Genomic DNA, 15,832 nt, shown 5'->3' on the forward strand with positions numbered 1-15,832 from the left:
CCGGTACAACAAGCAAATAAAATCCTGACGATAGATAAAATCTTTATTATCTATGATTAAAATACTTTAAACTTTTACACAATCATCTCAAGATGCCTAGCGTACTCTATGGTCTGTTCGGCCAGTTCAGCAGAGGGTAGGATGCCGGCGGCCGCGGCGGACGTCTCTTCGGCAGCGTTGAAATGGTAGCAGTTGTCAGGACCAAGCACCCATCCACGCTAAAATCAGATTAAAGAGTTAGCTTGACTTGATTCACCATAGTTGTCAAGGCACGACATCGGAATGCCGTGACTACGACGCCAGAGGCCGATTATTGAATTTCAAGCACTCGATTTCGTGTCCCTTCAATACTATCTCCACTACTAGGCATTAAAATAGAATTGAAAACGAGTGGTCAATACCACTAGATTCCCATTTTTATCGCTCGTATTTCAAAAAATAGCATTTCGCCGTTTTTCATGGTTTTCGAGTTACGAATTCGACTTCGATAGAATATTATATCAAAGATCTAGTTAAAGACCTATTAGTCAAGTTAATTGATAGATAGACTAAATCTAAAACACCGATCTTACCTTCTTTCCATACTCCAGCACCGCCTGCTGCGAAGACAAGTTCAGCCTCCTCGCAGCCTCGGTGCATGTGATGCTTAGATACGCCTTCTCAATACAGGCCGCTATCTCCCCACGGACCGTGTCCAGGAGGGTGTCCATGAAAAATGTGTAGCTTTCTGCTGGTACATTGCCCTGTACGGTCAAAAGATGGAATGTTTCAAAATAAAAATCAAAAATTCTTTATAGGTTATGCAGGGTAAATTATATTACAAGCTTTTATTTAGTTTCACTTGACCGTTGTCTGTCTGTTTGTAATCAAATCTTGCAAGTTATTAAATTTGATCCACTTCCCAGTTTCCGATTGAGCTGAAATTTTGTGTACATGTATAAATCGGATGACAATGCAATATTATGGTACCATCGAGCTGATCTGATGATGGAGACAGGAGGTGGCCATAGGAACTCTGTGATGAACATACCTCGCAATCGAGCTAGCTAGCAAAACCGTAGCAGTTGCACATTAAGGTTGACGCATATATACGTATTTACTAAGACAAAAACTGTTTTAAATAATTATTTAAGATCTGTTTGCGTGTGATTACGCTAAATAAGGTATTTACATCCTTGTGCTATACACACATCATTACGTTATAAGTAGGTAGAATTTATTTTGTAATTCAAATTAAGAGTAAATAAATTGAGATCAAATAAACAAAAATTTAAAGAAGTAATTTAATAATTTACTTTCCTGAAACACAAATTTAACTTTAAAATTTAAAAAATAGTGACTATGTTATCATGAGTCATGATGATGATTCATGACATATGAACGCTAACCTTTACATTCAACTGTCATTTGAATGTAATACGATTTTGCTAGCTCGATTGCGAGGTATGGTGATGAAACAACGTAACCTAATGGTGTTAGGGGTTTTTAGAATTGTCTCGATGAGTATTAGTTGTCTATCGTAAGAAAAGTACGGTCAGCGATAAAAGCTTGTACCAAAAATTAAATTTTTGCCAAAAATGTATTTTTCAAACAGTTTGGGTACTGTGATATGATGTAATCTCAATACAATTTAGGGGTTGTGCACAAATCACGCGAGGTATTTTTGGCTACTTTTTGACCCCCCCCCCCCTTGGTGATATTTGGTGAGGTTTTTGGCTACCCCCCTCCCCCCACGCAACCTCACGTGTATTTATTTGATTTTTTTTCATTCGACCTAATTTTAAGATAAATAGTGTTGTATTTAGAAAAATTGTTTAGTTTTCTATTTTCGTTAAATACATTCGCTATTTTGAAGTGCAGAGTGAAGATTTATGTTTAACGAAACCGAGAAAAGGTATTTACTCATGTGGTTGGTTTTATTTTCTTAGATTTGTTTACTGTAGAAAAATACACGTGAGGTTTCCTTATACCCCCCTCCCCCAACGTGATCTATCGTGAGTTTTTCGTGACCCCCCCTCCCCCCATCGAACCTCGCTTGATTTGTGCACGACCCCTTACCTGTAACCTTAAAATCTCGCAAAATTGTATTGTGATGACATCTGTCTAGTTCTAGTGATCCAAAAGACATGTCTTATAGCTCTTTTTAGTGTTCCGTACAAAACTTTGTTCACGGAACACTTATTTTTTAGCTTATTTTACTAATTAAATAGAAATAGGCTTTTATTTTGACCTTTTACGCGTCAAGAGATGAGGCAATCCCTAAAAAAAGGAGCTAAAAGGCTGGAGTCTTTTGGATCACTATAGTTCGTTTTTTTTAGCATTAGAAATAAGGTAAACAATCTTGATGTGTCTTTTATTTGAAAAACACATTTTAAAAATAAGTTACGGCAAATATGTAACAATTATGAATCTAATACTATTATTTATATTCTTCTGCTTTCATAAGTAATAGTTTTTGATTTTTAAAAAGCGTTTTTCAGTTAAAAGACAAGATTGCTTACCTTCTTGCAAGTTCTTTCTAATGCTAAAAAAAACGAACTATACATCAGTAGCGGCGCGTCAAACATACCCATAGGCAAGCCTGGGCTAATTTGGCTTACATATTTCCTTTAAAACTCTGCTCAAACGTCCAAAAACAGGCACGCCGGTGGGAATCGGCTTTAATGGATGGGCCGCCACTGCTATACATCTATCACCATATCCAAGCTATTTGAAAAATACTTTAATAAGCCTTCTATTCCGAGTTTAGTAACATTTCGCCAATTCTATTTAGTCTCTGATTTTATCATTGAGCAGATATGTTCTAGAGTTAGACCAAGATAAGACTGCAACAACTTTGATAGCACATGCAGTGCAAGTTATTTTAAACATCAAACTTCTATGAAATTATGACTCTTGTAGTCTTACTAGCTCATATAAGTCTTATATCACACACCTTAGCTAAAAAGATCTTATTATAGCTCCCCTCCATCAAATACTGCTCCAGTGCAAGCGGGTGCTTCACATAAAGATCGGCCCTGATCACATCCACCGGCAGACGCTCCAGCTCCGTGTGAAACTCGGCTACCCTGTTCTGAGCCAGCAGGAACAGCAGGTTGAGGCCTAGGAGCTGGTACATGAATGCTGATTCTGGGAGGTGCTCTCTGGAATTAAGAATAAAGTTGTTTTAGGTTCGAATTATTATACTAATGGGGCCACCTGGATATCAAATGTCCTATTGATTTTGAGTAAGAGAAACAAAGAAATAAATTCTGCAAAAAGGCTTTATTATTCATTGGAATCTTCAGTGGCGTAGCATGAACTAATCTGCGTAAACTAAGTCACATATGCGAGGCCCTTTTCTTCAATCTATATTCCCAAGATAATAAAAAGGGAAGGCTTCCGGAGGCCCCTTCAAGTGCGAGGCTGTGGGCGAGGGCCCACATCGCCCATGCCTACGCCACTGGAATCTTTGAGGGAAACTTTCTTGTAAAATTAAATGAACATTCAAGTAGCCAGTAGTAATAGGACTAGATAATTCAACTGGATTTGCATATTACAGAAGATAAATTAGCTTATAATATGTAAAACATACTGACTTGTAGTCGAAATAGTAGCATTTTAGCTGTGACATGTAGCGCTCAAACGCCTTCACGTCTTTTGCGGCGACGGCCCACTGTGCTCCAATTTCCAAGACATCCCGCGCCAAGATCAACTCCTTCTGGTTAGCCGCCGTGTTATTACTAGGCAAGAAAGTCAACTGCGTCAACGCAATCTAGAAAACAAACGGATTTTAGAAGAAAAACATCCAAAAATTGACAAGTCATTCTAAACAACGGAAGGTACCTTGATTTTGTTCAGCAGCTCCCCGCACTTGTCTAGCTTGCGTGGCTTCTTTGCCCATTCGGTTTTCAGATTTTGGTATAAAGACGCAACTTCTGTCACAGAAGCCATTTCGATTTATAAATGTAATTAAATTTGGAGAATAAAATTTTACGCTGACTCGTTCCCGTTCCACAACAAATTTGAGGTTGTCGAAGTCTGTTCACAAAGTGAATTCTTAGCTATATTTATTACTCTGTCACTGTTTTTATTTATGTAAATATGATGATCCACCTTTCAAATAAGATAATATTAATTTTTTTTACTGTTCACAAGATAAATTTATTTACTAAAGGCTTCTGAGTATTTATAAATATGGTTTTTTTAATAACTTCGGGATAGTATTAAAAGTATTTGAACGTACATTATGACTTGTCAAATTGCAAAATCCATAGACAATCATCACAGATCCAGATTGTCGGCAACACGGCAACACAAGAGTCAGTGGTCGTTATTACCGTTTACTCAAACGCGCTGGATCTGTCAATGTCAAAGTTTCCATCGAGATTTTGCTCGGTTTTGTTTGCTCTTCTTGGGTTTAGCGTACAAGATAATGATTTTTTTACCGAATTTGAAATTCTTTGGCTATGTGAAGCCGTTTTCGTTCAGAGTTAAATAAAATGTGATACTGGAAGCCATGAGCTCTCCAGCAGCGATCGTGTGCCGCGAAGTATTCGACGAGAATAGTCAACCATCTGCAGAGGGTTTGTACCTTTTATAATTAATTAAATACCTTCTGATTTTTATAACAAAGTATATCAGGGTCATAATGCACGCCTGATACATCCAGAGGTTCTCTAGTGTTGCTGATTTTTTATTTAAGAGTCTTTAGAATTAATAAAGTTAACCGTTAGATTTCGGTGTTTCGCCCACAGTTCAGTATTAATAATTAAGAAATTTAAATACTTCATTATGATCGTAGTGCTAGCGCTGGCACACCACTGCTTATGGGAAGGCAGCACTTACAGTATTTCTCTTACAGACTCAGAATGTTAATACAGAAAACCAAATCTTATTGGATTTCAAAATTGCAGCATAATAAATTAACCCTTAACATGGCAAGACATGAAATAATGTATCCACCTATCACGTGGAATGTTTTTGGGGATAGTAATGAGTAAAAAAGTACTATATTTAAGAAAAAAAAATTAAAAGCATTCTGAAAGTAGGGTTTTCAGGACGTCCGTTGAAACGGACATTGCCACGAACCTTATATATTGATTGCTCCCAAGGTTGTCCTAAAAAACGGACAATGCCGTTATACAGTTTAAAAATATAAAAACTTTTAAAGAATTACAGGGCAAGAAAATTTAAAATTATTTCAATAACACTAGTGAATGTTTGAAAAAAATGTTTAATTCGATTACTAAGAAGAAAAAACTTATGGGAAACATAATAATACCATATTTACTTCTAGTGTTGATGTGTAAAACGACCCAAGTACAGGTATATTAAACAAAAAATATACATTTTAAAGCTACGTATACATGGAAAATAGGCTCATAAAGCTAGTTACACATTACAATTATTGTAAGTAATATTACTTTACTTAAATGACCACACCGTTTATCACTATGGTCTCAGAGTTGTATGTCTTGCTTGTTTTCTTATTACCCGAACTATCTGGAACCTAAGCTGGTGGTAGAGTGTAGCTGTAGTTCCAGTAAAAGTTTAGATAGTTTTCAGTCTCAATGGCCTCTGGCAACATTTTGGGAATATAAGGTTCCTCCTTGGCGAGAACCAGAGTCTTATCTATGTCATGCTCCCAGACCGCAGGCTTTAATTGGCGGTTTTATTTGACATCATCAGCTATAATAATATGTTCTTGTACCCTAGTAGAAATGCTTTGCTTCGTCTGCCCGACATATGAAAGACTAGATTCGAAATTAGCTATTTACTCTCCTTAATTTCGTAGAGATAACATTTTACAGGCCTCAGGAACTGTAGCATCTTCATCATCGACTTGAAATAAGTTTTAACCGTAGGACATTTCAAGACGTGTCAATAATTTGAATACTAAAGCGAGTTATGCGTTTAATGGCGAGGAATTAAGTTTTGTAGATGGAGTACTAGAGGACAGGTCGTGTTTAGGTCATCAGGTCGATTATTATGAACAACTTTTTTTCCCACAAGGACCACGTTAGACTTCGAAATTATATTTAAATACAGCATAGCATGACAATAGGAATAAAAGCACGCGTGTTCATAAATGAACATATATTTGTCCATTATATTTGACATCCTCTTAGAAAGTGACCTGGCTGAAAAAGAGTCAGATTGGGGCAAGGCAGATGTACAATCTGCCTCTAGTAAAATTTCGTCATTGTCGTCTTTTTTGCTATCTCACTCTTCTGAGTCAGATGGTGGAACCACCTGAAATTAAAATATAAAAAAAATGTACACATATACTTATGTATAACGTAACTCCAACGCAACAATAGCCTATAAAACGACGATAAATGAAAAAAAAGTATATTCCCTATGTATGGCAATGTCCGTTTTCTGTCACAATCTTGTCTCCGCACAAGCCGGCACTGTCCGTTTTTTAGGACGTGCTAAATGGTACTTTGTTACCAGTACTATCGACAATGTCACAAAAATGGGACAAGATATATTTCGCAATTTTTGACACAGAACCAATCTATGATTTAATGAGCTTTATATAAAATAACAATATCTAACTCATCTAGTAATAATATCAACAGAAAGAAAACACTTTGGCTATTTACTTTATATTCTATGGCGTCAGGAACATACTCTGTCGCAAATTCAGCGAATTTCAAATTTCAACTGCCGCCTGCGCAATAACCGAATTTTGTCTGATATTGTCTTAAACTAGGAAAAAAAGTACAATTCTCGCACTTTCTTTAACGTACTTTCTTTTCTAGCCTGCACTTAGTGTTTAAACTTGGCGCCACATTTAGTACCTGTACTAAAAAAGTGACACAAACGCTTTAAGGGTTAAAAAAAACTGACTAAGCACTATTCGGACTAACGCGCGGAGGGCACAGGGTTTTTAGTTTACTTGAGTCTGTTTTTTATGAAGTAGGTATAATTTATTTTATAATCCATCATCACCTATAAAATATAATAAATATAAATAAATAAAATCACCTCGTACATATAATTGGTATATATATTTAATGTTTAGTTATTGTACTGTTCTAGAAAAACAATTTAATATGATAACACATAATACCCTTCAGAAACAAACTCTAAAAAGTTTGCTCAAATATTGTTTCTTATTAGTTATTAGCAGACTTGCAAGAAATATTTGAGTATTAATGTCATTGAAATCTCTCATTCATAAGACTTGTGTTTTGAATGCATCAACAGAGGTATCAGATTATGCCCAGCAGCTCGGCATTGACCCGGACAGTGAGAGCCATCTACTGCCGCTGGCGAGAGATGGGTTGATGCAAGCTCTGCCCGCACCATGGAAGGCATAGTAAGTTGTATTTACTGTTGAACTAAGCACTGAAAGTTACTCGGTTGAGTAGATAAAATATAATGGGAGAACAATACACAATATGTTATGTATAGAGCTATTTCCACATCCACAAGAATTATTATTATTAGAGATGACACGAATATTTGGCGCTTTGGCCGAGAGAGGGGCCGAATATTCGGTATTCGGCCAAAATCACTATTCGGGGCATAATTATTATAGTGTTTCGTTTTTCTTTTTGGCCAATCTTCTTTACAGTGTGCTTAAGAATACAAAACAATTGTTAGGTTGACTGCAAAAACGGAAACTACTACATAGTAAATACTCATATTTAGAAGATTATAAAATAAAATAAAAATAGCCTTTAATACTGAAGTTTTGTAACATTAATACTCTATCTACTTAAAAAATATACCTTATCACTAAACAATTATATATTACTATTTACTATTTTCTAGTTTCCATCGACAACTTCAGTTTGTCCTCCGACATAGGCCTCTTCCAAGTCCTTCCAGGTACCGCAGTTTCTGACCTTCCTGGGCCAGTCCACTCCGCCTATCCTTTGAATGTCATCTGACCATCGAAGAGTAGGCCTTCCTCTCTTCCTTTTGTGCCCCCTTGGGTACCACTCTATAAGGTCTTTTGTCCCTGATTTTGTCTTCTCTGATGATGTAGAAGATTATAAGATGTTATAATACAAAATACCAACTTGAGTGACCATTCTTTCTTTGAACAGCTTCGACGAAAAACTACAAACCCATTACTACTACAACGACGAGACGAAGAAGACGCAATGGGAACACCCGCTGGACCACGTGTACCGCGAGCTCGTCCGGAAGGCGCGGGACGCCTCCGCCATGGACGACACGTGTGCGTCCGTGCAGGTACGCTACCCACTACTACTACAACGACGAGACAAAGAAGACGCAATGGGAACACCCGCTGGACCACGTGTACCGCGAACTCGTCCGGAAGGCGCGGGACGCCTCCGCCATGGACGACACGTGTGCGTCCGTGCAGGTACGCTACCCACTACTACTACAACGACGAGACGAAGAAGACGCAATGGGAACACCCGCTGGACCACGTGTACCGCGAGCTCGTCCGGAAGGCGCGGGACGCCTCCGCCATGGACGACACGTGTGCGTCCGTGCAGGTACGCTACCCACTACTACTACAACGACGAGACGAAGAAGACGCAATGGGAACACCCGCTGGACCACGTGTACCGCGAGCTCGTCCGGAAGGCGCGGGACGCCTCCGCCATGGACGACACGTGTGCGTCCGTGCAGGTACGCTACCCACTACTACTATAACGACGAGATGAAGAAGACTTATTTTTGGGCTTATTGTCACGGCTCATGGCTCATGGGAGCCTGGATTCCGCTCGGCAACTAATCAAAACCGGGCAAGTGCGAGTCGGACTCGCGCACGAAGGGTTCCGTACCATAATGCAAAAAAAAAAACAAAAAAAAAGCAAAAAAACGGTCACCCATCCAAGTACTGACCACTCCCGACGTTGCTTAACTTTGGTCAAAAATCACGTTTGTTGTATGGGAGCCCCATTTAAATCTTTTTCTACTCGGGTACTTTTATCTGTCATTTACATAGTCACGAACGAACATATAAGGGCATACATTATTAATACTCCTTAAAAGTCTATAGTCTATTGCCCAAAAAAGCACTTGTGTCGTTTTAGAGACATTACGATACGGTAAGCTAGTGTAGGGTAGCAGGTGCCACATACCGGTACATTGCTACCAACGTGACACACGATTGAATGCATACGGTTTTTATTAAAAAAGAAACAAATTTGTACTGAGTTCATTGCTACCAACATAATAAAAAATACTTTTATAACCTACAGCACCACGATCCTGGTGCGGTGCGGTAGTGTGTAACGGCTTTAAAAAAAACATAACCATAGACATTACTCGTTTGTTTCTCGTTTCCCGCCTTTCCCGGTAATTTCTTGTTCTTTGAGTACCTACTTGGCGTTACTATTTGTTTTGCGTTCATAAAAAGTGTTGAAAATGGACAAAGAGGACTAGATTGTTTCTACACCTGAAGAAATATCCGCTGCAGGACAAGCAGCGACCGAAAATTTGTTGCCTAAGTACTAAATCTCAGCACCTATACGACAAATCTTATGAGAAGTGCATGGCGGGGAGATTGGAGCACAAAACTTCGTCATTCTCTGAAAACGTCTTTGGTGTATTTTCAAAGACTAATTGGAAGCACCGGATCAGATCTATCTTTTAAGCAAGGTTGGTATATGTTATAATAATTTTTGATACACATTTTTAGGGCACACAGTACAACAGGCTATTTTTATGTACATTTTATATTTTTGCATTGAAACTGAATATTATTTAATTCTCCTTTTTCTTGTTACAGGTTGCAGTAATATTTGGTATTATGGGTGCTTGTCGCAGACAAGAGTTACATACATATAGTAATACCTACTATCCAAAATTTATATTGACATTTTCATAAATAAAATTTTGTTTATAATTTTTTGTATTTTATTTAATATTGCCTATTCATAGAAAAAGCATTGTATGCAACGTTGTATAAGTAGTCAAAAAATGCTCATGGCGTATTTATTAACAATGTTCGCCTTCGGCTCACATTGTTACCCACGCCACTCACATTTTTTGACCCCTCTTATAAAACTGTTGCATAAAATACTATTATTTTATTCTGATTTTAGTATTTGTTGTTATAGCGGCAACAGAAATACATCATCTGTGAAAATTTCAACTGTCTAGCTATCACGGTTCGTGAGATACAGCCTGGTGACAGACGGACGGACGGACGGTCGGACGGACGGACGGACGGACGGACGGACGGACGGACAGCGAAGTCTTAGTAATAGGGTCCCGTTTTACCCTTTGGGTACGGAACCCTAATAGTCGACGTACGACTAAGGGTCGGTTGCACCAAACTGTTCGTATCGCTAAAGAGTCCGCTAAATTTTTATGTATGGAAAGTTTCATAGTAAAGCACCGGGGCGCGCCGGCTGACGTTGATCAGTCTGTCAAATGTGGTCGGTGCAACTGGCCCTAAGACGATTCAAGTAAATTGTTATATTAATCATTGTCATATCATAATTTCATTACTATAGCTTTACTATTACTATATTTAATTTTACAGCACATTGGCGCCCCAAGCTGTAATGCTGTAAAATTATCCTTGAATAAATATCAAATATCCAATTAACCAGCAAATGGCATTAATATTTTAGAGTCATATTAATATTTTTACTAATATTTTTTAGACTAAGAGAACAGATTCCATCTCTAAATAACCATATCGACTAAAATAGGCCAAAAAAACATGACCTGAAAAAAGAAGTACAAAAGCTAATATAATGAAAAGTAAATCAAGCAATTTTATGGTCCTACAGGGCCCTACCGATGGTCATTCGCCACTAATGAAGGTGACAAACACTGTTAAGCGCTATTTTATGACCGGCATTTGTTTTTATTGACGACGTTGACCTTTTGTGACCTTCTTGTTGTATACTGATATATATATTTATTGATTGTTTTTGCTGTTGTAATTATAGCACCGCTCACAATCTCTCTGCTTAGCCTTAAGGTTGACTGGTAGAGAATGCCTTATGGCATTAAGTCCGCCTTTTGTACTGTAAGATTTTTCTTTTGTGCAATAAAGATTAAATAAATAAATATATTTAGGACAGTCAACTGTAAAAATAGGGATGTAGCCAACTTATTCAAAAATATGTCCCATAGTTCTTAATTCGCCGACATAAGAGCTGGACAATTTTTGAGATGATTTGTGCTCCCATATTTTTACAGTTGACTGGACCTATGAATAAACTGACAGCAGTCTGAAAATAATTTTCTTATTTAGACATACTGACCTCAAAATTATAACTAGTGGCTCTGTCAGCGCGATAACCTTCATAAGTTTGAAAAAGTAAAGAAAAACAGGTGCGAGTCGGACTCGCGTACGAAGGGTTCCGTACCATAATGCAAAAAAAAAAAGCAAAAAAAAAACCCATCCAAGTACTGACCACGCCCGACGTTGCTTAACTTTGGTCAAAAATCACGTTTGTTGTATGGGAGCCCCATTTAAATCTTAATTTTATTCTGTTTTTAGTATTTGTTGTTATAGCGGCAACAGAAATACATCATCTGTGAAAATTTCAACTGTCTAGCTATCACGGTTTCGTGAGATACAGCCTGGTGACAGACGGACGGACGGACGGACGGACGGACGGACAGCGAAGTCTTAGTAATAGGGTCCCGTTTTACCCTTTGGGTACGGAACCCTAAAAAACTTACTTCGTTTACCCTTTGGGTACGGAACCCTAAAAAACTTACTTCGTTGAGTCATTATCACAGTGAACTTACAATGGTCTTAAATGCCATAAACTCTACTGAGACTCAAGTCCTTTATGCCAAATTCCACCATATTGAACATTTTCAAAACATCGAAACCACCAAAATAAAATAGGTTTAAATGGGTCGCGTGCTCCTTTTAAAGCTGCTCGTTATGGAGCGAAATATGTCGAGCATTTTTGACCTAAAAATGTCAGTGACCCATTTTAATACATTTGTAATCTCATGTAATACACGCCCGTTGATTTAAACATCCCTTACAAGAGATCCCTTACAGTGATAAGTTCGCCTTTGTACCTTTATTTCTGTAAATATTATGTAAACCTGTGTTGTGTGCAATAAAGTGATTATTATTACTACTACTAGACATTACAATAATCCTGTACTATTATTAATTCAATTAAATTAGACACAATACAATGTTATTAATAAATGCAGAACAATGATACAATACATAATAAATGCCAACTAAATTTATAACTAAACACAACAATTACAATAATGACTTCTGATTTCAGGAACTTCTAACATCAGAAGAAAACACGAAACATCTAGAGCGTGTGGAAACGAAGGCAGAAAGCGACGAAGACCTATCGACGGACAGCGCTGAACATCCCTCGGATGTCAAGGAGTCAGCTATCATGCCGGGAAGACGATTAGCACCTTTAGGTAAGTAAGGCGTGGCTCAGTCCGCGCCGCAACAAGTAGCTACATGCACATCCGCCCCACACCAATTTTGGTGGCCAGCCATAAGCTGCGCGTGGCGCTTGCGCCACCTAGCGGTCATATCTGTCCTAATCGTCGTTTTGTTAGAGAGTGAATCTTCTGTACCTGTACTATTATTTATTCTGTGGGTAAGTTTGACATGGACGTATGGCCACGCGTTGGGCGGACAGAATAACGTCAGAGACAAGCGCCAAAGTGTAGGCTAGCATGCAGTTGGGCTAGGATAAAGCAGCTTGTAACTTTTAATACAAGCGGATGTCACTTTTAGACAGCTTTTGTTAGAAAGGGACTTCCACTTGTATTACAAGTTACAAGCTTTCGATGAACGGGCCCCTGGTGAGCACTGGTAAAGAGTGTCCACAATTTGACGTCCCTCAGCCATAAGGATATGACAAGGAAGAAGAAGAAGGTAAGTTGGATCTAGTTCAGCCAAAGAAATATACCTAATAAAGTTTTAATAGAGCTCAAAGATTACCCCACTTGAATTGTGGCAGCACAATTCAAGTGCAAACAAAGACTACGAAGCAAAAGTCACTACTGACATAGTTCGTTTTTTAGCATTAGAAATAAGGTAAACAATCTTGATGTGTCTTTTAATTGAAAAACACATTTTAAAAATAAGTTACGGCAAATACGAGTATGTGACAATTATGAACCTAATACTATCATTTATTTTCTTCTGCTTTCATAAATGTAATAGTTACTGATTTTTAGAAAGCGTTTTTCAATTAAAAGACATGTCAAGATCGCTTACATTCTTTCAAGTTCTTTCTAATGCTAAAAAAACGAACTATAGGAGGCTGTTAATACTTAATTATTAATAATTTCAGGGAGACCACCACTTGCCCCCCTAGGCCGACTTGACAAGAAACTGGGCGAGCTCCGAATCTCACCCTTACGGCGCAGCGCAGAAAGCTCAGTATCGCCCAAACCCAGCCTCTTCCGCAACACGTCAGACAGGGAGCTGCTTAGCAGACCGACGTCCTTTAAAACGGACATTATCGACTTGAAAATGAGTGTTTTGAGTCCGGAGGAGGAGAAATATAACCCGTTGCTGGCGGCGGCGAAGGTTGAGAAAGGACTGCCTTTACCTTTGTCAGGTAAGATCACAGACAAGACATCCTCCATACTGAGTATAGTAGCGCTACCCCCTCTGACACAAAGATACGGTAGTTTTACTCCATTTTCGAGTCAAAGTGTCTTTGTGTGACGCCCGTGTGTTGAACGGACCAATCACGGCACGGGACTCGCTCACCTCGTCCCCCGCACCCCAGTATTTTTGGCAGCATCGGTATCATTAAATAATTGCTCTGAACTACGTCTAGAGGATTCCTAGTAGGTATATGGATAAGATATACTATTTACCCACACCTTAGGCCTAAAGTATGGATGCAAAGAATAATTGCATACATACTTGCATTTATCTGCAAGTACAGATGTAGTGAAAAATCCTTTCCTTCTTCCTGGGGTTGTCCCGGCATTTTGCTTCGGCTCATGGGAGCCTGGGGTCCGCTTGACAACTAATCCCATGATTTGACGTAGGCACTAGTTTAGTTTTTACGAAAGCGACTGCCATCTGACCTTCCAACCCAGAGGGGAAACTAGGCCTTATTGGGATTAGTCCGGTTTCCTCACGATGTTTTCCTTCACCGAAAAGCGACTGGCAAACACGTAAATCAAATGATATTTAGTAAATAAGTTTTCGAAAAACTCATTGGTACGAGCCGGGGTTTGAACCCGCGACCTCCGGATTGAAAGTCGCACGCTCTTACCGCTAGGCCACCAGCGCTTTTTTAGGGTTCCGTAGCCAAATGGCAAAAAACGGAAGCACTATACTGTTGAAACTTGGTAAGTAGATGTATTCTGTGAACCGCATTAAGATTTTCATACAAAAATAGAAAAAAAAACAATAAATTTTTAGGGTTCCCCATACATAGAACTGAAACTCAAAAAATTTTTTTTCATCAAACCCATACGTGTGGGGTATCTATGGATAGGTCTTCAAAAATGATATTGAGGTTTCTAATATCATTTTCTTCTAAACTGAATAGTTTGCGCGAGAGACACTTCCAAAGTTGTAAAATGTGTGTCCCCCCCCCCTGTAACTTCTAAAATAAGAGTATGATAAAACTAAAAAAAATATATGATGTACATTACCATGCAAACTTCCACCGAAAATTGGTTTGAACAAGATTTGGTAAGTAGTTTTTTTTTAATACGTCATAAACCGTAAACAGCAATTTTATTGTGTTACTTGCTGTTACGGAACCCTTCATGGGCGAGTCCGACTCGCACTTGGCCGCTTTTTGTAGTGAAAAATCCTTTGCCGTAGTATTTTCTTGCAAACGTTCCTATTTGTCATGTTACTTCAGTCAACCTCAGGCGGGTCTAGGAGGGCTCATTTAGACGATGCGAGAAATCGCATGCGAGTTTTATTACATTGCGGTTTTTGATCGGTCGGTTGAATGGGACGTAACCAACAGTCCGCAGTCAAGGCGGAGGCCTATGTTCAGCAGTGGACGTCTTATGGCTGAGATGATGATGATGATGATGATGACGAACAGTCCGCAGTGTAACTAAAATCGCACGCTAGTTCGCACACCGTCTAAATCAGTCATACTTGAAGTCGCGCTAGATGTATGGAGTCGCGCGCGAGAACGCAACTCATGCTAGACCGACAGTACTTTATGTAATGAGATTGACGGAAATAACATAACCTTCGTGCGTTCCCGTGAAAATACTATGGTAAAGGTTTATTCACTACATCCGTATGGATGCAATGATTCGTTGCCCTGTATTGTAATGTAACATTGAATAATTTTACAGTTTAGACTTCCAAATAATAAATAATAATTTCAATATATTTTTTTATTAATCTACTACATACTAATACCAAAGAAAATAGAGTTTATAGAGGCGGATTGTCAAAGTAAATTATGTAGCCACTGTAAATTTACTGTCATCTTTCGACAGACGATTAAAACTATTAGTGCGCCGTGTGACTTTGATCCTTATTCTTTCACTGATATGTGTTAATTTGTCAAATATTAATATTAACGCCATCTACTCGACAGTAGTAGCAGGTGTAGGTATGGTGCAATCTTTTCGAGCGATGGCGCCATAACCTTCAGCCGACTCTTGGGTAGATCGCGCTAATATTAATATTTAACAAGTTAACACACATCAGTGAAGCGCTGGTGGCCTAGCGGTAAGAGCGTGCGACTTGCAATCTGAAGGTCGCGGGTTCAAACCCCGGCTCGTACCAATGAGTTTTTCGGAACCTATGTACGAAATATCATTTGATATTTGCCAGTCGCTTTTCAGTGAAGGAAAACATCGTGAGGAAACCGGATTAATCCCAATAAGGCCTAGTTTCCCCTCTGGGTTGGAAGGTCAGATGACAGTCGCTTTCGTAAAAACTAGTGCC

At 38.7% G+C, this 15,832-nt stretch overlaps 2 protein-coding genes across 2 annotated transcripts in view; one reads left to right on the plus strand and one right to left on the minus strand.

Moving 5' to 3' along the window:
* Positions 1-30: 30 nt before the first annotated feature.
* On the minus strand, positions 31-4,026 carry LOC134671255 (26S proteasome non-ATPase regulatory subunit 8-like). The gene is made up of 5 exons (XM_063529069.1): positions 3,826-4,026; positions 3,579-3,754; positions 2,936-3,143; positions 573-743; positions 31-218 (listed from the first exon to the last, which is right to left on the minus strand). The coding sequence occupies exons 1-5, from the start codon at positions 3,931-3,933 to the stop codon at positions 75-77; spliced, it is 807 nt and encodes a 268-aa protein (XP_063385139.1). The 5' UTR covers positions 3,934-4,026; the 3' UTR covers positions 31-74.
* A 297-nt stretch (positions 4,027-4,323) lies between these two features.
* Positions 4,324-15,832, plus strand: part of LOC134671567 (centrosomal protein of 164 kDa) — a 34,003-nt gene continuing 22,494 nt past the window's right edge. The window contains exons 1-5 of the mRNA XM_063529426.1: positions 4,324-4,565; positions 7,198-7,309; positions 8,046-8,193; positions 12,198-12,348; positions 13,236-13,505. Of these exons, the coding sequence (XP_063385496.1) occupies positions 4,499-4,565; positions 7,198-7,309; positions 8,046-8,193; positions 12,198-12,348; positions 13,236-13,505 (748 nt within the window). The 5' untranslated portion in view covers positions 4,324-4,498. The remainder of the gene's footprint in view (positions 4,566-7,197; positions 7,310-8,045; positions 8,194-12,197; positions 12,349-13,235; positions 13,506-15,832) is intronic.

The sequence above is a fragment of the Cydia fagiglandana genome, chromosome 15, assembly GCF_963556715.1.
Source record: "Cydia fagiglandana chromosome 15, ilCydFagi1.1, whole genome shotgun sequence".
Classification (NCBI taxonomy): domain Eukaryota; kingdom Metazoa; phylum Arthropoda; class Insecta; order Lepidoptera; family Tortricidae; genus Cydia; species Cydia fagiglandana.